A 25,677-nucleotide genomic window follows, 5' to 3' on the forward strand; every position below is an offset into this window, starting at 1 on the left:
TCAGAGAGGGATAGTGAGAGTGTGAGATTTGTCAGGATTGAAAGACATATTCCAAGTGTTTGACCAGATTGTGATTTGTTCAAGGTCGGAAGAGAGGGAAGAGGCTGCAGCCTGCCTGTCTGAAAGATGAGGGATGTCATGGCAGAGGGTGGAATCATCAGCAAATAGATGAAGAGGATTTTCCAGAGAGTCGTAGAGATCATTTATGAAAATGAGGAATAGGACTGTACCCAGATCAATGCCTCAGGGCACTCCATCCTTGACAGGGAGAGGTGATGAAAGGATTTTGGTGAGTGCCACAAGTTGACTACAAGAGCATAGGAAATCAGTAAGCCATCATCATCATCATCATCATTTTAAGGAAGTCAAAGGTAATCCTTTTGAAACTTTTGATCATTCGAGGGAGATTCCATATGTGGAGTTGACCTTGGATGCCATCGGCAAAGAGTTTGGAGAGTAAGGCAGGATGCCAGACCGTATCAAAAGCACGAGATATGTCCAGAGAGACGGTCCTGATCTCATGTCTAACAATGAGGGCCTCCATCCGTTGTTGGGTGAGTAGAAACAGCATGTCCAAGGTGGAGTGAACTGGTCTGAAACCAAATTGATGATCTGAGATGAGGTTGTTGGAGAAAGGGAAGAATTTCATACCAACTGCAATGATGTATTGCATTGATGTATTCCAATAACATTGCTGATGATTGGAATAAACTGACTGGTCTATAGTTGGGGGATACGTTTTTGCACATTTTATGTAATGCTTTTCAAGCTTGAGTGAAATGCCAGACTTACAAGCGTTGAGGCAGCTCTCTGGGAATAGCCAGAGAGATGTTGACTTTCACAAGCATAAGTTCAGATGAACCAATTGGAGCAGAGGAAGAGCAGGAGACATTTGCTGAGAGGTTTGCCATCACCAAGTCCAGAAGGGAGGATATGCCATTGGGAGAAATCCAGATTGGAAAGTTCACAGCTTGAGTTAGTCCCATGACGTCACAGAAGTCCTTTGCCGAAGTGTCATGGCTGGTGAGAGAGGTACCAACACCCAGTCAAGTTGCATGGTGACAATTGATATCGCCACACATGAGGATGGGAAAGTTGGGATGAGTGGTGAAAAGTTTGTGCATGTTGTCTGAGAGAGATATGTTGATGGCATCATCACTGTTAAGAGGACAGTACAATACATAGATGGACACGATGTGAGAGCAGAGGGGAAGTTGCAGCCACAGGTACTTGTGGGGGATGGGAGGTGTAAAATCAAATCAGTAAAAGGGTCATGAGAAATTGAGTTATTGATGTAAAGTGTATCTCCACCACCAGGGTGTGGTTCGGGTCTATCAAATAAGGGGAGACAATACCAGGGAGAGACACTAAGGAGTCAGGAAAGTTCTGTAGGAGGAATAATTCTGTTATACACATAATGTCTGCTTTATCAGCAGCGGCCTGGATTGATAGATCTGTCAAGTTAGAGCAGAGACCTCGGATGTTTGAGGTCCACACAGTTAGAGATAGAGGGGATGAGTCGTTGGGAAGGTTGCATAATTTTGGGGGTGGGGGACAGAGGGGAGGCTTTTCAAGGGCAAGGTGGGGCTTTTGGGGTGGGAGTGAAGGGGGTAGGTGAGGGGGGAAGGATGGATTGTGTGTGTGTTTGGGTTTGAGTGTGTGGGGTGTGAGGAAAGGTTTGAGTGAAAGAACCATTATCACTATAAGAAATAACCATCATCATCATCATGTCACATGGATGAAAACCTATATTTCACACATTCAATTTATACATATATAACTAGAGAGTTCATAGAACACGATACCCCATTTAGTGTTAAGTATGCCACTGTTAACATGCAACCCAGTGCTATCTCCCACATGGTTAGGTTGGCGGTAACTAAACCGACACCTCACTGGCTTTGCTAGTGGGGAGAGTATTGTTACACCATGCCAGGACTAAAAACAACACCTGACAAAGGGTGGATGAGCTCCCTTTGGGAGCCAACGGCCATGCAGTATGGAGATGGTGTCTCCGAAAAACACCCAATGGGGGTAGAAAATTTTATTTTTCCGCCTGGCCTAGTTACTCCCTCCTGCACAGTGGTCATGTGAAGAGATTTACTTGTTTCAGGACTGGGTGAAGGTTTGCTAGTTTTTCCTCTTCTTTTTCTCTGTAGCCCTTCACATTTATTGGCTATCAGCCTTGTTTAGGGCAAAGTTCAAGAAATAAAATCGTTCAATTTGAATGAAACAATGATATTAAAGATCGTTAAAACACTTCTTTCTATGCAAGTGCCATCGGGAAAAATTAATAGACAAAGTACTGTCAAGCGGGAAATATGTCTCCCTATTCATGATCAAAATATAGCATTCAACTTAAACAAGTTATTCTTCGAACATAAACTGACGCTTACTGACAGACAAACAGACATGACCCAATTGCTCGACCACACTTTTTGCTTCGCGTGTGTGTGGTAATAATCCACAGGGCTACAATGTGTGGTAAACGGACACTTGCATTCTAGCTCACAGGGCGAGAATGCATGGTCATACAATAACTGGAAACCACCCCTCATGAGGTTGTGGTGTTCCCTGGGTGATGAGCTGACGTGCTGTCCCATGAGAGAGTATATACATCAAGCATTCCATAACTGGAATGGTGACCACGAACCCCTGTGCCACAGCAGCACTTGCTGCAAGGTTCCTAACAGGGGATACATGCCGCACATCCACATGTTTGGGTACTCATAATCAGTTAATAAGAACTTTGCAGCTGAGATAATAGTTATGAAGTTAAATTATATCAGATGTTTTGGACAAGCTATTTGTCTTCAAACTCTTTGTTGCTGCCAATGTCAGATGGTGGAAGGAGCTTAGAAAAAGTCTCAAATATACAGTGCATTCAGAAAGTATTCAGACCCCTTCACATTTTCACATTTTGTTATGTTGCAGCCTTATGCTGAAATCGTTTAAATTCATTTTTTCCCTCATCAATCTCCACTCAATACCCCATGATGACAAAGAGAAAACAGGATTTTAGAAAGTTTTGCAAATTCACGAAAATTAAAAACTGAAATATCACATTGACATAAGTATTCATACCCTTTGCTATGACACTTGAAATTTAGCTCAGGTGCCTCCCATTTCTCTTGATCATCTTTGGGATGTTTCTACACCTTGAGTGGAGTCCACCTGACACATGAAAGACACATGAAAGACATTCTTGTTTCTCACAGACAGTGACAGACCTGTTTCCCACAGAATCTTGTTTCTCACAGTCCGAGAGTCCTTTAGGTGCTTTTGTGCAAACTCCAAGCGGGCTTTCATGTGTCTTTCACTGAGGAGAGGCCTCCGTCTGGCCACTCTGCCATAAAGCCCAGATCGGTGGAATGTTGCGGTGATGGTTGTACTTCTGGAAGTTTCTCCCATCTCCACACAGGATCTCTGGAGCTCAGCCAGAGTGTCCATCGGGATCTTGGTCACCTCTCGTACCAAGGCCCTTCTCCCCCAATTTCTCAGTTTGGCTGGGCGCCCAGCTCTAGGAAGAGTCCAGGTTGTTCCAAACTTCTTCCATTTAAGAATTATGGAGGCCACTGTGCTCTTGGGAACCTTCAATGCAGCAGAGATTTTTTTTGTAGGCTTCCCCAGATCTGTGCCTCGACACAATCCTGTCTCTGAGCTCCGCAGGCAGTTCCTTCGACCTCATGGCTTGGTTTTTGCTCTGATATGCATTGTCAGTTGGGAGACCTTATATAGACAGGTGTGTGCCTTTCCAAATCATGTCTAATCAATTGAATTTACCAAAGTTGGACTCCAATCAAGGTGTAGAAACATTTCAAAGATGATCAAGAGAACTGGGAGGCACCTGAGCTAAATTTCAAGTGTCATAGCAAAGGGTATGAATACTTATGTCAATGTGATATTTCAGTTTTTTCTTTTTAATAAATTTGCAAAACTTTCTAAAATCCTGTTTTCTCTTTGTCATTATGGGGTATTGAGTGCAGATTGATGAGGGAAAAAATGAATTTAAACGATTTCAGCACAAGGCTGCAACATAACAAAATGTGAAAAAAGTGAAGGGGTCTGAATATTTTCTGAATGCACTGTATGAATGACATGCCCACTCCTTCGTTTCCCATCAGTATTATCTCTTCCCAACCTTTTTTTTTTTACCTACTATTCCTATTTTCCTCAGCCTGTCTTTGCCCCCTTTCTGTGCCCATAACCATATTTTTTCTCAACATTCATTTTGCACTTACCATTGCATGTACTTTTATCAGTTAGATGCCTAAAAAGTCTCATTGTGTTCTTTTAAGGAGGAAATTAGAATCATATGGCAAGTCGATTGAGATCTAAGTCACCAGCTGAGTCAAACAAATGGTGAATCTGGTCTGTCATTGAGTAAAGTAACTGAAGTGCCTTTAGTCTGAACCTCACCTGTGACCAGCGTTTCCTGTGCCGAATGCAATCTTTGTCTTTTAGGTGCACATACAGCTTGTTATCGCAAGGCATCTTGAATACCAATCGTGCCCCATATTTGGTTTTCAGAAACATTCCACGATATTTGAAAGGTTTATTTGGCCTCTCAAATTCTGGAATACCCTTGCTGTTCCAAAATTCTTCATCTTTTCGCCGTTGAAATATCCTGCACTCAACAATAAATTTTCATAAGCACCACTGTAACATGTTTTTTTTTAAATCCAATGTACAATAATAATTTTGCTTGAATCACAACTGTGACTCAATTTTTTTAAATCCAGCAACTGAGCGTTTGCACATTACCAAGTACCATACTTATATAAATATGCTGGGATTTAAGTTCAAAACATATTCATAAAACATTCCTTTTTACTTTCTTACAAGGTTCAACATGGCATTGGAAAGTTTGCAAATTTGACCATCCATGATGCAAGGAAGTCGAAGTGAAATGACTATATATGCACACGGTGCACATCGATTTGCGATACAGAAATCAATAACGATTCGAAGAACAAAATCAAAAAGTATCGTTTTAAAATTTGAACATCAATAAAACAAAGCACTAAATTACAATTTTAGCAACAGAGTGTGTGAATCAAATGGGATTCTTATACAGCACTTTTCATTTAGTTAAGAATCTCAAAACGATTTGGTGCAAGAAAAACTTGTTACAGTAGCAAAAATTCACAAAATAAGTGAAAAAAGATGAGATTTTAAATATTAAAATAAAATGAAAAAATTATATTTACAAAAAGCAATTGTAAAAAGACGGGGTTTCAAGAGGGATTTAAAATCGTAATTGAAGCGGCTGTGTGAACCCTGAAATGCACCAAATCCCAAAGTGTCAGAGCATATCAACTGAAAGTATGATCCACAAGATGTGTTCATCCCTGTGCGAGGGATTCACAGGAAACTCCGGCTGTTAGACCGTAATGTTCTTGCTGGTGTGCGAGGTTTGGGTAAAACGGGAATATAGTCAGAACCAAGTATATTTTAACTTTAAAATTATGTGGAAAATATTTTGGTATTAATGCGCTGACGCACTGGAAGTCTTCAGGATTGGTTGGAATGATATGATTGGACTTTGAGCTTGACGACAATCGATGAGAGCATAAATCAGGGCTTCAGTTGTCTGGTGTTGGCTTAGCGGTTAGGGTGCCGGCTTGGGATCCTAGGATCCTGGGTTCGAATCCTGGTCGATCGCTGAATTAACGCCAGGGGGGTTGACTCAGCCTGTCATCCTTCCGAGGCCGGCAAAATTGAGTACCAGCTTGCTGGGATGAATGATCCCGGTGTGTACCCTGGCTTAGAATAGGTACACCGTATCCCTGCGCATCGTAAGAGGTGACCAAGGGTTGGCGTCAGGAAGGGCATCCGGCCATAAAAACATTGCCTCAAACAGGGAACCATGATTGTCATGGGGCCCGCAAGGCTAACCCCCGCTCTAGCGGGGAAAAATGGCCTTAAAACGATCATTCATTCATTTATTCAGTCGTCCTCCGATTAAAACATGAGTGTATTCGAGCGATATTATTAAGATGAATGAATGAATGATTGTTTTTAAGGCCATTTTCCCCGCTACAGCGGGGATTAGCCTTGCGGGCCCCCATGACAATCATGGTTCCCTGTTTGAGGCAATGTTTTTATGGCCGGATGCCCTTCCTGACGCCATGATATTATTAAGATCAAGAAAGGAAATAGGTTTACAGTTTTTCGCAATATGTGGAATAAAGAGGTGCCGACTCCCATGGTGACACAAACATTAAGAACTATAGACAAATAAATTAGGTGCTGATTGCCAAGGTTCATTATCTGTGGTTGCAGCTTTTTGAGAACAGAAAAGGGGGCAATGATCAGCATATCAGTCTTGGAAGCATCAAGTTTGAGAAAATCCCAGGAAATCCACCTTTGAAGTTCAGGCAACTTAGAAGTTAGAGTTGTGAAAGAGAGCAAATGATCTGATTCAATCACATCCTTACCCATAGACTTCGATGACAACCTTCACCAGTAGTTTTGCATACTCGTTGATATGCTTGACACCTTTGGTTTTGCTGAAGGCATCATCAAAAAAGATGTGTGCCTCGATGTTGTAAGGCTCTCGTTGATATCTCTCATGCCTCATCTCTTGAACCTCCTCCTTGAACCTGTTAACAGAGTATTAAGGTTTGAAGCAAAACCTGAGTTTAGATAATAGACCAGCTGTAAATAGTTTGTACAAAGATTACCTTGACATATAATAGAGTGTAGCACATGCCTGCAGACTGTCGCTAAATTTAAAGGTCTTTGAGATTAAATAGAATAATTAATTGTAAAAGGGTATTTAAACTAGGAAATATAAATCGACATATGGATAGATGGATATGCCTCAGCTCGTGTTGCATGTCAACCCACTATGACAGTTTGATCTCAAGTTATTGTCACATGAAAGATTAAAGTTCACATTAGAAAGAGTGCAAGAGATAAATAGAAGAGAGACAACATCAGATACTTCCAACTCGAATTATGGTTAGCGAAATGAGTTTCAAAGTGCACATGACCTTTGACCTGTTGACCACAAGATTTAATCAGTTCATCTTTGTACTCCAGTTCATAAGTGTGCGAAGCTTGGTTGGAATCTCTTCAGTGGTTCACAAGTTATCATGGTAACAAAAACCGAAAACGGAAGCATGGATATGGACTGACAGCCTGAAAACAGTCTCCTGGTACAAGGTTTTTACTGAGCGTACAGATATCGGTTTTGTCCGAAGTTTAATGTATACATCTAGGAGATTATATACAGTGCATTCAGAAAGTATTCAGACCCCATTCACTTTTTCACATTTTGTTATGTGATTTTGCCTTTTGCTGAAATCGTTTAAATTCATTTTTTCCCTCATCAATCTACACTCAATACCCCATAATGACAAAGAGAAAACAGGATTTTAGAAAGTTTTGCAAATTTATTAGAAAGAAAAAAACTGAAATATCACATTGACATAAGTAGTATTCAAACCCTTTGCTATGACACTTGAAATTTAGCTCAGGTGCCTCCCATTTCTCATGATCATCTTTGGGATGTTTCTACACCTTGATTGGAGTCCAGCAGTGGTAAATTCAATTGATTGGACATGATTTGGAAAGGCACACACCTGTCTATATAAGGTCTCACAGCTGACAATGCATATCAGAGCAAAAACCAAGCCATGAGGTCGAAGGAACTGCCTGCAGAGCTCAGAGACAGGATTGTGTCGAGGCACAGATCTGGGGAAGCTTACAAAAAAATTTCTGCTGCATTGAAGGTTCCCAAGAGCACAGTGGCCTCCATAATTCTTAAATGGAAGAAGTTTGGAACAACCAGGACTCTTCCTAGAGCTGGCCGCCCGGCCAAACTGAGCAATCGGGGGAGAAGGGCCTTGGTAAGAGAGGTGACCAAGAACCCGATGGTCACTCTGGCTGAGCTCCAGAGGTCCTGCGTGGAGATGGGAGAAACTTCCAGAAGGACAACCATCACTGCAACACTCCACCGATCTGGGCTTTATGGCAGAGTGGCCAGACGGAGGCCAAACAGTTCAATCTTGGTTTCATCAGACCACAGAATCTTGTTTCTGACAGTCTGAGAGTCCTTTAGGTGCTCTTTTGCAAACTCCAAGCGGGATTTCATGTGTCTTTCACTGAGGAGAGGCTTCCTTCCGTCTGGCCACTCTGCCATAAAGCCCAGATCGGTGGAGTGTTGCAGTGATGGTTGTCCTTCTGGAAGTTTCTCCAATCTCCACACAGGATCTCTGGAGCTCAGCCAGAGTGACCATCGCGTTCTTGGTCACCTCTCTAACCAAGGCCCTTCTCCCCCGATTGCTCAGTTTGGCCGGGCGGCCAGCTCCAGGAAGAGTCCTGGTTGTTCCAAATTTCTTCCATTTAAGAATTATGGAGGCCACTGTGCTCTGGGAACCTTCAATGCAACAGAGATTTTTTTTGTAGGCTTCCCCAGATCTGTGCCTCGACACAATCCTGTCTCTGAGCCCTGCAGGCAGTTCCTTCGACCTCATGCCTTCGTTTTTGCTCTGATATGCATTGTCAGCTGTGAGACCTTATATAGACAGGTGTGTGCCTTTCCAAATCATGTCCAATCAATTGAATTTACCAAATTGTGGGCTTCAATCAAGGTCTAGAAACATCTCAAAGATGATCAAGAGAAATGGGAGGCACCTGAGCTAAATTTCAAGTGTCATAGCAAAGGGTATGAATACTTATGTCAATGTGATATTTCAGTTTCTTCTTTTTAATAAATTTGCAAAACGTTCTAAAATCCTGTTATCTCTTTGTCATTATGGGGTATTGAGTGCAGATTGGTGAGGGAAAAAATGAATTTAAACGATTTCAACAAAAGGCAAAATCACATAACAAAATGTGAAAAAGTGAATGGGGTCTGAATACTTTCTGAATGCACTGTAGATGTACAAAATAAGCATATTAATCAATACTAGCGGGGTCACCCGTGGGAATCCCACGGGCATGGATGTGTGTGACATTTCGACATATTGAGTTATATGCTGCACATTCATTTTTACAAAATGGTTACTGGCAAGTCATCAGATCCAGAAATGGTGTGAATTTAGTTATTTCACATAATATGTGACCCCTCACTCCTCTCCACCTGACACTCTCCTGTCTCCACCTGACACTCTCCTGTCTCCACCTGACACTCTCCTCTCTCCACCTAGCACTCCTCTCCTCTCCAAACCCTCACATCCCTCTCCTTTCCAATCCCTCACCTCTCCAATCCCTCACACTCCTCTCCTCTCCAATCCTTCACACACCTCTCCAATCGCGCCTCACACTCCTCTCCAATCGCGCCTCACACTCCTCTCCAATCGCGCCTCACACTCCTCTCCAATCGTGCCTCACACTCCTCTCCAATCGTGCCTCACACTCCCCTCCAATCACTCCTCTCCAATCGTGCCTCACACTCCTCTCCAATCACGCCTCACACTCCTCTCCAATCATGCCTCACACTCCTCTCCAATCGCGCCTCACACTCCTCTCCAATCGCGCCTCACTCGCCTCTCCAATCGGCTTTCCCCGTCTCGTTTCTCTCCTTTTTCTCCCGTCTCGTTCTTTTTCTTGCTCCAAATCGGCCCGTCGGAATCGGAAATCGGCCCGTCTCGCCCGTCGGCCCGTCGGAATCGGAAATCGGCCCGTCTTGCTTTTGTGCTTGTGCGTAAATAAATTGTGTTCATGACACCATTTCTGGTGTTGGGCTAGCGGCTAGGGTGCCTGCTTAGGATCCTGGGTTCGAATCTCGGTCGATCGCCGAATTAATGCCAGGGGGGTTGACTCAGCCTGTCATCCTTCCGAGGTCGGCTAATTGAGTACCAGTTCACTGGTAATTCCCTGTTTGTCGTTGAAGGCGGCAAAAAGGGTTGGCGTCAGGAAGGGCATCCGGCCGTAAAACATTGCTTCAAAAAGGGGACAAAAAAACAACAACTACCACGGTCCCCGAAAAGGCCAACCCCCGCTTTGCGGGGAAAAATGGCCTCTAAACGGTGGTTTTTACACCATTTCTGGATCTGATGACTTGCCAGTAACCATTTTGTAAAAATGAATGTGCAGCATCTAACTCAATATGTCGAAATGTCACACACATCCATGCCCGTGGGATTCCCACGGGTGACCCCGCAAGTTTGCATTGACGTTCGTCGATGGACTCGTTCGCCCGTCTCATTCGTTTTCTTGCTGCATCCTGTTCAAGTCTGCGTTCTTCATCGATCGTCTCATTCATTTTGGAAATAGAAGTTTCCACGCAGCGCATGAATTGTCACGATCCTCAAGAGGAATTTGTCTCGTAATCATCAAATGATAAATGGCAAGTAAATTATATTGTGGAAAATTAAAGATTTCAAATAAACCTATTTAAAGTGTATTCGCACATAACTAATTTTAAAAAACGAAGAAATATCTCTCGGTAATTTCCTGAAACATATTTTACTTCCGGCTAATAATGTTGAATTAAATAAAAACGAAGAAATATATGTCGGCATCATTGTTGACGTTTTTGTGACGACTGTCATCAAACGAAAAAGTAATATATCTTAACGGAAAAGCAAAAGCGAATTTTTAATATATATCGACACGTTGCCGTCGGTGTCATGTTGGGCGGTGTATGATACACCATGACGCGATTTTTAAAAATATATCTCTGCATTTTCCCGCGTGTGTGGAATGTTCTCAATTATTGCTGACACCGAGTCCAAAACCATCGATAAAAATGAAATCATATGGTGAGTTAGATTGGAGATAAAGGCGTGAGAGAGACTCAATGGCCTTGAAGTTGAAGTTACAGGCGTTTGAGAATTCATTTCGTTCTATAAACGGCAACTTTCATTGGATTTCCTTCCCGTTTTTTTTCAACCGAGTCGAAAACTATGTTAGCGACTGTGAAAAATGAAATGATATATCGAATTTTTAATATGTATCGACACGTTGCCGTCGGTGTCATGTTAGGCGGTGTATGATACACCATGACGCGATTTTAAAAAATATATCTGCATTTTCCCGCGTGTGTGGAATGTTCTCAATTATTGCTGACACCGACTCTAAAACCATCGATAAAAATGAAATCATATGGTGAGTTAGATTGGAGATAAAGGCGTGAGAGAGACTCAATGGCCTTGAAGTTACAGGCATTTGAGAATTCATTTCGTTCTATAAACGGCAACTTTCATCGGATTTTCTTCTCGTTTTTTTTCAACCGAGTCTAAAACTATGTTAGCGACTGTGAAAAATGAAATGATATATCGAATTTAAAATAGATATCGACACATTGCCGTCGGTGTCATGTTGGGCGGTGTATGATACACCATGACGCGATTTTAAAAAATATATCTCTGCATTTTCCCGCGTGTGTGGATTGTTCTCAATTATTGCTGACACCGAGTCTAAAAGTAAAACCATCGATAAAAATGAAATCATATGGTGAGTTAGATTGGAGATAAAGGCGTGAGAGAGACTCAATGGCCTTGAAGTTACAGGCCTTTGAGAATTCATTTCGTTCTATAAACGGCAACTTTCATCGGATTTTCTTCCCGTTTGTTTTTCAACCGAGTCTAAAACTATGTTAGCGACTGTGAAAAATGAAATGATTTATCGAATTTGATTTGAAATAAAACTGGGGGAGAGCAAGACACCACGGGCCTACAAAACAGGACTCAAAGCTATGCGAGTTAATAAAATGGTGGATATTTGTTTATAGCCACTCCCAGAATGGGTGGAGCTATGGGTGGAGCTACTCTGCAAACCGAGTAAGCCACACCCCGGACAGACACCCAACAGATAGACAGACAGACAGACAGAATCATCTACGGCTATTATAATATAGATTGCCAAAATCAACACAGAATATGGGATATGACCTTGAGTTGCAGCATCGTGAAGCATGCAGATTGCAGCAATCTTAAAGCAAATGCATGTTGGACAAGGATTCCATTATGAAATCTGTCTGCTGGTTGCATCATGATTGAAGTATGGATGGTTCTACTTGTGATATAGTATCCATGTACATTAACGCAGGATTTTGAAACAAAGCCAGGGTACCAGCACACAAACGCCTACTTGTTTGAAAGCCACTGTGGGGCCATTGACGTCTCGCAGTGAATGTGATCAGATGCCCCTGAACTCAGCACGCCATCTCCCAGAATGGCCGTGCTGTAGGCTCAATTTAATATGGAGGATGATCAGCATTTTTAACGAGCAAAAAGCGAGCGTTCTAAATACGCTCATTATCAGGAATACAATTAACTTAATTGAACCATTAAGGAAAAGCTCATTAAGGAACCAGGAGAATGTGTCATCTTAAAGAAATAGATAATTTATTAAAATAGGACGAGACAGCATCACCAGAACAGACATCGACTTATCAAGACAAAGGACATACAGGCTTTTATAATAAATAAATACATAAATAAACAAACAAACAAAACAAGAAAGGTTTCGTATTTGCACACAGCACAACACGCACAACACAGTACAAAAAGCACAGCATGGTACTTGCGAAATACAAATTGTTGCCATGGAAACAGTAAATTGACAATTTCAAAACAATGACCGAATCAAGCGTTTTCCATGATTCAATGTAATACAAAAATTTGACTCGAGAGTTTTCTAATTGCAGCCTAATAGGTGTTTTATATGTTTTGGATGGCCTTGACCTTCATCTTTTACTAATTTTGACCGGATTTTACACATATATGATACACATGCGTACAATAAGATGTGTAGGTTTCAATATGAATGAATGAATGAATGAATGATCGTTTTAAGGCCATTTTCTCCGCTAGAGCGGGGGTTAGCCTTGCGGGCCCCATGACAATCATGGTTCCCTGTTTGAGGCAATGTTTTTATGGCCGGATGCCCTTCCTGACGCCAACCCTTAGTCGCCTCTTACGATGTGCAGGGACACAGTGTACCTATTCTAAACCGGGGTACACACCGAGAGCATTCATCCCAGCAAGCTGGTACTCAATTTGCCGACCTTGGAAGGATGACAGGCTGAGTCAACCCCCCTGGCGTTAATTCAGCAATCGACCAGGATTCAGAACCCAGGACCCTAGGATCCCAAGCCGGCACCCTAACCGCTAAGCCAACACCAGGTTTCAATAATTTGACATATTGAAAAATGATTGAGGTATGGCAAAATAACATCACAAAAAGTCCCATTTAATTTTAATGTGGTGAAATTGTCATGGAAACCGTTGACATGTCAAAACCGCTAAATCAATCGTTCTGAGGTTTGGTAAACCAATTCAGTGATGCAATATGCAAATCATGTTCAAATATCAGGTCAATGAGAAGAAAATGTACGATTTTATGCGACCTTGACCTTTTGACCTCAAACAAAATAAGCTTCCAGCTTTTGAATGGTGAACCAATTCAGTGACCCAATATGCAAATTATATTCAAACTATCAGTGTACCCACCCTTCGGATGAGTGGGATTTGAGCGCATCACTAGCTGAAAAAAGCATATTATGTTATACATATTGTTACGTTTGTAGGGGTAGGGATACCATAGACCAGGTAGAGTGCATAAATTAGCATGCTCTGTATGCCGCAATGAAGAAGAAGAACCACTGTAATAATTAGGGAATTTGTATTAGCCCGGATGTCATGTAAGGTGTATCTTCGTCCCCAATACGAGAGGTGGGGTATGTTAATTAGCTCAGGGATTATGGGTAATTTATGCCTTGTAGGTGGTTACCTCTGTAATTTATTTCCTATGTCCCTTTTGGCACCATACCATAGTCACTAGCCAATCGCGCGCATTTAAACACCCTAATTAAAAACCTACTGGAAGCCAGGACATTGAGCGCTGACGCTGATGACATTGACTTTGGAAGCTCATCGAAGCAGGCAGGTCCGTGGGGCCACACCCCCAAGAGCAGTGATTGGTTAGAGGGAGTGCGAGGCGCTTGGGGATTGGTGGAAGGATGACATCAGCGAGAACGTTCTGGAGCGGGCGAGTTGGCACAGACTGGTTGGATTAGGATGAGGATGACGTCAGGGTATGGATTATAAAAGACTGGTGATCCTAACATCGCTCGCTCGGTTGCTGGATCGTGGGTGGCTCTCTCCTGGCTGGATGGTGGATTGACTGGCCGTCTCCTCGTCTTGGCATCGCTCTTTGGGCTTGGTTCATTCGTTCATGGATTCGTTCCTGGTTCCATGTGTCGGCACAAGTGGGATAGTTCATTCCCTCTGCAACATCGAACGGCCGGAGTTTCGAGCACTCCGGTGCGGGAACATCGGGAGGTTTGGCGGTCGGAAGAACGACACACAACGAGGAAAGAAGGTCTGGTGGAGGGCGACTTTTTCATCCACGATTTGGCACCAACCGGCGTGCGTTTCCCGCGTAGGGACATGGGGCCTGGACGACTCGTGACGGGGGTTTAAGCAGAGCAAGGAAAGCTAAGTGCCAACCACAAACATTTATTTTATATAACGTTAGTTTTACCTTTGTCTGTGTTTGGGTCTGTTGTGAGAGCGCTCAATTTAGGAATTTAGTTTTATTTTATCGTGCATTATTTGATTACCGGTATTTCTTTAACAAAGCCGGTATTTTTGTACAGTACATTTTCGTGTGGTTTGAGTTATTTATTACAGGTGAAGACGTCAGGTGGAAGCCGTTCAGGTAAGGCTCCGGTTTCCTCTCTCCCTCTTGCTCCCCCATGCGTATTATCCGCTATTTAAATGAACACCTCGGAGTAACAGCTCGTTTGGTCATCCGTGCTACCCTAAGGTGTTCACCAAGGGTAGTCACACGGCAATATTATGCATATTATGATAATATTAAGCATATTGTGACAAAAGCATATCATGTATACACTAAACCCTTAAATATTGTGGCTTTGAATTTCGTGGGTTTTGACCAAACGCGAGCAACCTCTTGTGTACCGATTTAGTTATCGAGGTGATTAATTTTGACCAATCGCCGTTTTGAGCCGAGTTAATCTCCCACCAAGAGCCTTTTGTTGTTTCTCGTGCACTATTAATAATGACTGAAGTGTAAAACGATGGAGAAAAGAAATGATTATTGTGAACAGTTTAGACTTTGCACATATGAATTCGACTTTACACCTGTATTTGTAAATCAGCGGCGCTGCTGCGGTGCAGGTAGTAACTGAGACATGCAGGGCATACAGTACTGTACTGTACCACCAACACTTCTCCACATCAACACTTTGTTCAGTGTAATCGTAATAAATTCTTGTTTTCAGTTATTATTGTCCTTAACAATTTTTATTGTGAATGTTAAAGTTTTTTTTAATTTTTCAATTTTAAAAAATGATTTAATATATTTGAATTGATGTCTGACTGAGAAAATGGAGGTTTTGGATAAGCTTATTCGAGGTGAGAGTGCGTTATATTTTTGCTGGTTTCGGAGCTGCAGAATGATTTATAAAAGAAACATCACCAGATTACAAAGGGAAACAATTTAAGATATCATGGTAATAGGAGAGGAATAGTGGGGGCTTTAGGTCAGGATGGTCTAGACCAGGGGTCGGCAACCTTAGGCACGCGTGCCACCATTGGCACGCGGCAGCGTAGTCATTGGCGCACTGGCGAAAGCAGTGCCCTCTCCGCTGCATGCCAAATCACCTATTGAACAGCCATTGGCTGTTGTGCGTGTTGCACTATAACAGTATCCCGGTGTGATTGTGCAGGGTGATGAGGTAGATGGATCAGAGCAGAGTCACCATTCCAATTCCAAATTCTATTACTGGAATAATAAATCAAAGATGCACAACATGAGATGCCGGCCTGGCGCATTCAAACACAATATTCGCGGCAACCGGATGTGCTGTAAGAACTGTGGTGTTGTTCACAGCAGATGGTCCGAGGCTGCATCTCCACTCATTATTATTATTTGGACTGGTTTCTGAGTTTTAATATTATTAATCATCATTATTCTGAATTGTATAATAATCGCAGATATAAAACAGGAGATGCAGGCTTGGTGCCTTCCGATATGCCGTTCGCGGCAACCTGAGGTGCTGTAAGAGCGGCTGTGCTGTTAACATCCGGTGGTCAGCGGTTGCATCTCCACTCTTTGTTATCATTCAGGCTGCCTTCTGCGTTTTAATATTGATCTCGTCATTATTTTGAGTTTTTTATGGGGTGGTAGTAAGGAAAATGGGGGTAGTAGTTTTTCTCGTAACACGCGGCCTGTCTTATTAGCCCCCTACCGGTGTACACCGTAAGGGACTATCGGTTTGCACTCCATCCCTCCGTCTGTCAGTCTGTCGATCCGTCAGTCCGTCACGCAAAGAACAGCTTTCCGGACTTTTTTTTCTAAACTCTTAATGCTAATGATTTCAAACTTGGTACATGGTTTCGTCATGACAAGTTACAGATCAAGTTCCAACTTCACGACGTTTCGATCATTTTTGACAAAGTTATGGCACTTTGAACTTTGGGAATTTCCCCAACAGTTTTCCAGACTATAATTTGGAGTGCGGTGAGTCATAATGCTGTCTTCTATGACAGTGCTACCAATGCTGGTAGGGGACATGTTTTGCAGTGCAATACTCAGAATGCTTGTTTAGTTTGATTGACGGTACGGCCTCCCGCTCACATTTCCCACAGGAATTGCAGTGAAGCGGTTCAGGTTCGGTAGATGTTCGGTAAATGTTTCTTTAAAATATTGTTGCTATGCATGTAGCCGATATGGATGAAATAAAATTCCATGTCTGTTGGAAATATTTTTTTGATGTGGTGTCAAAATTAAACTTAATGTTAAACTTAATGTTGATATGGCACACTAATTAACAAGAACATTTCAAACTGGCACTTCATGTCAAAAAGATTGCCGACCCCTGGTCTAGACTGTTGTCTAGCATGGGTTCGAATTCCGACCTGGCTATAAACTGTCATCCCAGTGTCTCACAGATATTGCGATTCATCAGTGTGTGCCAGATAGATGTTAAACTGGGAATCCTGTCTGCCGGCATTAGTTGGTGGAAATTAAAGATCCCCACAGTGTCCTTTGTGAAGAGTTTGCAAGATATTGCTGGCCTAATAGGTGGCACCATGAACAAATTCCAAATGCCTGTCATAACTTCTGCTGGGAAGGCAATGGCAAACCAGCCAGTATATCCCTTGCTCAGGAAGCTGTGCCGATGGTACCGATGCTCTATGAAGATGGTGATGCATCAGAGAGAGAGAGAGAGAGAGAGAGAGAGAGAGAAAGAGAAAGAGAGAGAAAGAGAAGTGGGGGCTTTGGACAAATTACAGAAAGGAAAGGCTGTGTTTTGCAGACGTTGTTGTTTTGAGTTCCAGACCCATCTATGTCTTTAGATCCCTTGACACCCCGTAATACCCCAAGACCATTTAGAACCTTTAGACTCCTTAAGACCCTTAATACCTCCTCAGACCCTGAAGACCCTTCAGACCAATAAGACCCCTAAATACCACTAAGATCCCTTATCCCTCCTTTACTGCGGCGGGGTATCTCAAACCCCTTTTGCATGTTACTAATCATGTCCAAAGTCCTGCCACACGAATGGATGGTTATGACCCCTAAGACACTCTCGTCCCTTTATTATCCAAAGACCCTTTAAGACCCTGAAGAAACCGAATACCCTTTAGACTCATAAGACCCTTAAGGCCCTTTATAATCCTAACACCCTTAAAAAGACCATTTAGACCCTTTAGATATTTTAGACCCTTTAAGATCCTTTAGAACCCTTGACCATTACGACCCTGTTCCATACTTTAGACCCCAACTAATGTTTTAACATACCCTTTGGATCTTTTAGACCCCATAGACCTTTTAGGCCTCTATAAATCCTTTAAACCACATCGACTATTTCGACCTTTACACCGGAGACATATAGACCCTCTAGACCCATTGATGCACACACACAAACATCCATGGAATATTCTTGCAATATACAGACTACGTTTTTTCAGCAAGCAATGAACAAACTCCACCTGTTGAGTGGTGTGCAAACAGGATGGTGGGTACTGTGCTAGTGATATATACAGTATTACAACTTTCTTGGTCAGGTTAATATATTAAAGTGAACACTCATGTCAGCAAGTGACAAACTTGAGATAAATGACTTGAAGATTACGATAATTATTCACAAACTCAAAAACAAGTGGATTTTCTCACTTTCTTCCTAATGTTTGCCTCATTTGTTTCTTCTCCGACCTGAATAAAACAACAAAGGAGAATATTTTATTGTTTAGGCAAAGATAGATAAAATCATTTTCAAATTTCGAGGTAATTAAACAATATTAAGCAGAGATGTTTTCAATTTACAGTTTAGCAGCCACTCATTTATTCAAAATGCAGAATTCAGGAGGGAAGCGTGGGAAGCAAGGGTAACTGGTTGTTTTGAAAAGATAGAAATTGAAAAACAAACAAATGAAATTGAAGAGTGAAGAAAGGGGAAAACAAGAAGAAAGGAAAAGGATATGTCTGTGTTATGATAGTGCAAGGTGTCAACATTCTGACACTTATGTATAAAACAACATTCTGACAACATTCTGACACTTTATACATATTATGTATAAAAAAACAATTGGCCCCAATGGGTGTGACTTCAACAATCACAAGAACGGGGAAGTACAATAATGATTTCTCACATTTCATCAAAGGTTGTTCCTCTCCTTTCTTTCCTAAAAAAGAAAATTTTAAGTACAATAAACCATATTTTTCATGTTCAAGTGTAAGTTTGTCATACGTCCATGAAACTTAAGTATAACTCCCATTTTTTGATTCAAAATGAAACAAACACATGATCAGAATTCCATGTTTGTGTTAATTACTTTTCTTCAAAAACAAATCAAAATCCTGTTTATGTCATATATTTGAAAAGTGACATTGTGGGGTTTTCTATGGGAGGTGTGACGATTTTCAGAAAACTCGTACACAGTTATTTTTAGTCGAATTTCAATTTTTATTTTTTTTAAAGACTACATTCTGTTACATGGTCCTCCCGGTAACTACCTGGTCTCGGTGACCCCCGGACCGTGGGAGGCACCCCGCCAGAAAGATATATGATTTATACGCTTTCATAACGCAATCAAGATGAATTCCAGTCCATAAGAAACCCCACACCAAGGATTCCGAGTAATCAATAATATATTCCCCCAAGGAATCAACAATCAACAACCATCAACAATCCACAATCAACAATCAATCCCCGAGATGATTAAGATGGCCATCTTATATATGTGTGTCCCCTTTCCCCACTCCCGACCCCTTGGGTACTCACGACCCCTTTGGTCTCTGTCCCTCACAATGTCTCTGGGCCCCTCCTGAACAAGGTTATGGTCGGCTTCGCCGCACACGGGCGGTTGAACGAACCCCGGGCGGACGTGCTTCCACCGGGCACGTACCGTACCGGGAACCACGGCTGCAGCGCACACCTCCTGGCCAAGCAAAGCGGGCAAAGCAAGCACCGCTTGCAACGCGCGCGAGGCCCCAAAGTGCGACCCGTACGCGTCCTTGTAGACGGTGCGGCGAACTGTGCCGGACGCTGGGTCTGTGCACGGCCCCACGGGAACTTGACGTGTCAAAAGGGTAGTTACACGTCCCGGTAACTCCTCTCGCCAGACGGGCTTGGGAACGCAGCTTTTCCACGTTGCTCAATATCGATCCCAACTCTCGTCGGAGCTGGGTGAGGAAGAAGAAGAATCGTCGCTTCTCCCGGACCTCGTGTCTTTTCTTCTTCCGTTTCCGGTCTCCTTTTTCCCAGAAGGGCTCCTGACCCTTTAATCACAACAACCCTTAATCGACTACACATTGATAAGCAAAGACCTGAATAGTAATTCACATACATTCACATAAATATGTAACACTCCCCCCCTTCAAGAAAGAAAGTTTGAACCCAGCGAAAACTTTCTTTGCCGGCCAACTTGGATAAACAAACCAGATAACTCACGCCCCCCCCCCCCCCCAACTCATCAGTTCCCCCCGGGCACAGTCATCACTTAAAAATAAAGCAACAAAATTTCACACAATCCCCTAGATTAATTCCCTCTGGACCAAGCGTCAACCACTTCTAGTTTCTCTTGAATGACGGTTAAGAGGTGGTGACCAAAGCCCCCAAATTTAAACCTCTCTATAGCACTTTTTCGGGAGGCCCAGCGGAGTATTCCCTACATGGACGCCTTAAGGAATGTGGAGTTCACGGTTAGTCCGGGGAGGAAAGTTCACTACCTGGACGCCTTTAAGAACGTGGCGTTCACGGTTAGTCCGTGTAGGAGCCCCGGCTCGGCGGCTCCCCCGTATATATAGTGCTTCAACTTCTCCAGACTCCTAACAGTTACGGTGGGACCACTTGTCCCAGCCGTTACCTGACTGGCGGTCTCCTTCTCGGCCAGTGCTCTGACATTCATTTTTTCGGGAGGTGCCGTAACTCTGGGAGCCTCCATAGTAATATCGGCTGCTGCCAACCCCAAAACTACTGCCAAGTTGTCCTCTTCTGTAGACCTCTCGACGCCTACGAAATGCCTTCCCTACTGTTATGGTCCGACCCTCCAAATCCTTACCATTCCAATTCTTCTCTGCCTCCCTGGCATCTCTTGTGCTTGCAAACGTGACAAAGCCGAACCCTCTTGACCGTTGCGTTTCCCTGTCTTTTACCACCCGCACTTCCACCAGCAGCCCATATCTGTTGAAGACAGAGGTCAGAACTTCTTCCTCTGTGTTGAAGTTCAGTCCCCCTACAAATAACTTGGAACTTTTGTCGCCATCCCGAGCTGGTGGGGTGTTATTTTCCCTGCTGTGCTCTTTACCAACCCTCGGGTTACCATAAATTTGCCCCCCGGCCAAATCATTCCCAATAATCACAGATACTCCCTCTACAGGAAGCGTGGCTTGTAAACCGACGGTGACCGGTCCTGACACCAAATCGGATTCCAAATGGATGACATGAAGTGGGGCACTAACACAGCCACCGATCCCTTGTAACCGAACACTATCACCCGTTGCGATACTCTTTGACAATGGCAAAATGCCTTCAAGCATTAAGGATTGATGGGCTCCTGTGTCCCTCAAAACCCTAACCGGTCTTGGGTTAGTCAAGTCTCCCTTGAGTGAGACCAACCCCTCATAAATAAATGGTCGGTAACTCTTCTGTGGGCGATTTCTTACGCTTGCCATCGCATTCGGAGTGGTAATAGTCGGACTCTGCTCTGGGTCTTCCCTTTTCATGCGGTAACAACTGGACATCAAGTGTCCAGGTTTCTTGCAAAAAGCGCAAGTAGGCCCGGAGGAAAAACTCGTGGTCTGCCTCGGGCCCCCCGAAATATAAGTTTGTCTTGGGCCCCCAGCCCTCTGATTTCGAACAGGTGGGGTATCCGCGTTGTCCCCATAATCCTCTCGAGGCCGCCGCCATGTATTGTCGTTCTCCGCACCTGCTGTTCCCCACCTCCCCTGCGGAGATCTAGGCGAGGAGTTAGGTTCGTGGACCCCTATCCGGTGTGTTAAGGCATAATCATCTGCCATGGTGGCTGCGTCCCACAACTTCGGTACTTTCTTTTCCTGCAGGTACACTTTGATGTCCTCGTGGACACACTGTTGAAATTCCTCCACCAGGATCAAGTCACGCAATGTTTTGAAGTCTTTCCCGACTCCTTTTGACTCACACCACCGATCAAACATGTTTTCTTTCACTCTGGCAAACTCCACATGGGTCTCACTCTCCCTCTCCCTGGCATTCCTGAATTTTGCCGGTAAGCTTCCGGAACCAACTCATAGGCTTTGAGGATGTGCTTCTTCAATACCTCATAATCTGCACATTGGTCCATTGGTAGCGCCGAATAAATCTCTTGAGCTTTTCCCACAAGCACACTTTGCACTAGTATGGTCCAGGCCTCCTCCGGCCAGTTTAACTGTCGAGCCACTTTCTCAAAGTGTGGAAAAAATTTAGCGACTTCCTTTTCACTGAAGGGTGGAACCAGCCTCACATGTCTGCCCACATCCCAGGTGTTCTGGCGAGGTGTCGACCCCGTCAGCAAGGGTGGTACCTCTCCCCGTTCTCTCATTAACTCCAGCTCCTTGAATTTAATTTCTTGCTGAAGCTCCATGTCACGTCCCTTTAATTCCCTTTCCGCTTTTCTCTCCTCTGCTTCGAGGTCCCGTGCAGCTCTCCTCTCCTCTGCTTTTCTCCCTTCTAACCTTTCCTGGAGTTCTCGTTCCACTCTCCTTTCCTCTGCTTGTTTCTCTTCTCTCCTCTCTTCTGCTTTCCTTTCTTCTTCTGCTCTTTCCTTTTCTGCTTTCCTTTCTTCTTCTGCTAACCTTTCCTGGAGTTCTCGTTCCACTCTCCTTTCCTCTGCTCGTTTCTCTTCTCTCCTCTCTTCTGCTTTCCTTTCTTCTTCTGCTCTTTCCTTTTCTGCTTTCCTTTCTTCTTCTGCTCTTTCCTTTTCTGCTTTCCTTTCTTCTTCTGCTCTTTCCTTTTCTGCTTTCCTTTCTTCTTCTGCTCTTTCCTTTTCTGCTTTCCTTTCTTCTTCTTTGATCCGTTCCTGGCTCCGTAATTGCAACTCCAGTTTCCGGAGCTCAACGTCTTCTGGTTCTTCGGGTAGCCACTGCCAGGCTAACTCGTCCCATGTTCCTAATCCCACCATAGATTGTATCACCGTGGTCTGCAACTCTGCCTTCCTCACATTAGTTCGAACCTCCAAGTTAAAATGTTTGGCCAATTTAAAGAGGTCCGACTTTAGTAACGCTCGGAACTGTGCCTCACTCGGTGTTACCGCAAAGTTCTGTGCCACAAACGCCATGGTGACTATCGTTAACACCTGTTAACCTTCACCCAAGACTTTACCCCAATTTCCCCAAAAATTTACCAATTAATACTTAATTAATAAATTTTTATTAATAAAAATATTATTTTATTATTTTATACAATTTTAGATCCCGGACGTAGACCCAATTGCGAATCCGCAAATCGTAATTTGGACGAGCCCCCAATTCTGTTACGTGGTCCTCCCGGTAACTACCTGGTCTCGGTGACCCCCGGACCGTGGGAGGCACCCCGCCAGAAAGATATATGATTTATACGCTTTCGTAACGCAATCAAAATGAATTCCAGTCCATAAGAAACCCCACACCAAGGATTCCGAGTAATCAATAATATATTCCCCCAAGGAATCAACAATCAACAACCATCAACAATCCACAATCAACAATCAATCCCCGAGATGATTAAGATGGCCATCTTATATATGTGTGTCCCCTTTCCCCACTCCCGACCCCTTGGGTACTCACGACCCCTTTGGTCTCTGTCCCTCACAATGTCTCTGGGCCCCTCCTGAACAAGGTTATGGTCGGCTTCGCCGCACACGGGCGGTTGAACGAACCCCGCGCGGACGTGCTTCCACCGGGCACGTACCGTACCGGGAACCACGGCTGCAGCGCACACCTCCTGGCCAAGCAAAGCGGGCAAAGCAAGCACCGCTTGCAACGCGCGCGAGGCCCCAAAGTGCGACCCGTACGCGTCCTTGTAGACGGTGCGGCGAACTGTGCCGGACGCTGGGTCTGTGCACGGCCCCACGGCAACTTGACGTGTCAAATGGGTAGTTACACGTCCCGGTAACTCCTCTCGCCAGACGGGCTTGGGAACGCAGCTTTTCCACGCTGCTCAATATCGATCCCAACTCTCGTCGGAGCTGGGTGAGGAAGAAGAAGAATCGTCGCTTCTCCCGGACCTCGTGTCTTTTCTTCTTCCGTTTCCGGTCTCCTTTTTCCCAGAAGGGCTCCTTGTCCCTTTAATCACAACAACCCTTAATCGACTACACATTGATAAGCAAAGACCTGAATAGTAATTCACATACATTCACATAAATATGTAACAATATATAATGCCATTTAATACACTGTAACAAAGACATTTTAAAAATGTAATTCATGTTTGAATTGGGTATAACAATGCAAGTGGGGGGTCTAGCGCATGCGTGATGGCTGTTGGTTACTCGTTGTTAGGCGCCATTTCAGTAGCCATGGAGCTGTGGACGATTGAACATCGCGTCTTTGTTGTTGAGACGTTTATTCAAACGGGTAGTTCGGTGGTGCTTACACAGCGCAGATTTCGTACTCACTTCAATGTTGGTCAACGTGGCGCCGTTCCGTCTCGAAACACAATATTGAAGTGGGTAAAAAACTTCAGGACAACTGGATCTGTGAGGCCGGGAGCAGCTCGGGGAGGTGATCGAACCGTTAGGACCCCGGAAAACATCGAAAGGGTTCGACAAGCTGTGGAGGCCAGCCCTCGTCGGTCAGCGGTACGGCACGCTCGCGCTCTACGGATGTCAGACAGATCAGTTCGTCGAATTTTGCACTTGGACCTTCATTATCACGCATACAAAATCATGGTGGTTCAAGAACTGCAGCAGAATGATTTCGTATGGCGGTTTACGTTCCCAGAAAGAATGCTGGAACTGCTGAGGGATGCTGCTGTGCTGAGAAATGCTGGAACTTTTCCGTGCGTCTGCAAGAATGCTTGGACAAGAACGGCCGCCATTTAGATGATGTCATTTTTCAAACATGAATTACATTTTAAAAATGTCTTTGTTACAGTGTATTACATGGCATTATATATGTAGTCTTAAAAAAAAAAAATATTGAAATTCGACTAAAAATAACTGTGTACAAGTTTTCTGAAAATCGTCACACCTCCCTGACAGACCCTGAATATTGAAAACCGTTTCATGATGCCTCTGCCACAAGATAAAGCATGTTGATCACTGAACTCTGAGTAAACACAAAAGATAACAGGAACCTGCTATACCATTCCATTTACCTAAGTTTCCTCAAAGGTTTGTCACAATATTGTTGCACCAATTTTGTCAATGAACACTCATTCATGAATGTCATAACAAATCGAGTACAATTACAAAATTGTGAAATAACAACAAAATCGTACAGTAAAATTAATCTATTGATGCTTTCTGCATTACACAAAGAAACAACATTGAAACAACATTTGTGTGCATTTCAACAGTGCATTTCCATCACACTGATAACAAGAAAGAGCAATAAGCGATCGCAGACCCTCTCCAGGACATGGTTTTAGTGGTTTATAAGGCTTTTGTGTTAAAGCAAATATGGCGGCCGAACCACGTGACCGATGACGTCATCATTATTAATTTTTTCTCCGCCAATTTATCCATAGATGACAATCAAGAAATTTCATCTTGATCGGATGAAGTTTTGTACTTGCCGAATTATGACGTCATAATGGAGGCACCTATGACATCATCATTAACATATGTCATTCCCCATGGAGAGTTCCTTACAATGAGCCATGTATCGATTTTTTGTAGGCAGCACGTTCGGAGACATAGAGGTGCAAAGTTTTTCGTTTTTTCCAAGATGGCTCCCGTACCACGTGACCAATGACGCCATGATTATCATTAAAAATTTCTACAGGTGGAGTTGCACCTATGGTGAAAATTTTCTGTCAATCGGACCAAAGGTTGCAGAGAAAATAATATTTATTCTGTGCGGACAAACAAACAAACAAACTCAAATGCAATACCCTCTCCTCTGGCGAGGATAATTATATAGATTACTGTATTGAGAAAAAATTGGTATGCGGGGGCTTACATGGTTGCGGGATGAGAAACAAAAGTTTACAGACAGTGATAATTACAGAATACAACTAGAACGGTACTCGGTAGAGTGCATACCTCCACCAGGCTGAACAGTTTACGTTTTGTATCCCACTGATAGGCC

At 43.4% G+C, this 25,677-nt stretch overlaps 1 protein-coding gene across 2 annotated transcripts in view; it reads right to left on the reverse strand.

The window, feature by feature from the left end:
- The window catches only part of LOC137417425 (chitin synthase chs-2-like), a 212,861-nt gene that overhangs the window by 74,977 nt on the left and 112,207 nt on the right, over nucleotides 1–25,677 (reverse strand). For both annotated transcript variants that reach the window (XM_078785804.1, XM_078785805.1), the window contains 4 exons: nucleotides 18,582–18,614; nucleotides 18,106–18,144; nucleotides 6,441–6,605; nucleotides 4,420–4,627 (listed from right to left, as the gene is read on the reverse strand). In XM_078785804.1, the coding sequence (XP_078641930.1) occupies nucleotides 4,420–4,627; nucleotides 6,441–6,605; nucleotides 18,106–18,144; nucleotides 18,582–18,614 (445 nt within the window). The remainder of the gene's footprint in view (nucleotides 1–4,419; nucleotides 4,628–6,440; nucleotides 6,606–18,105; nucleotides 18,145–18,581; nucleotides 18,615–25,677) is intronic.

Source organism: Myxine glutinosa, chromosome 10 (genome assembly GCF_964187855.1).
Source record: "Myxine glutinosa chromosome 10, kmMyxGlut1.1, whole genome shotgun sequence".
In the NCBI taxonomy this organism is placed as follows: domain Eukaryota; kingdom Metazoa; phylum Chordata; class Myxini; order Myxiniformes; family Myxinidae; genus Myxine; species Myxine glutinosa.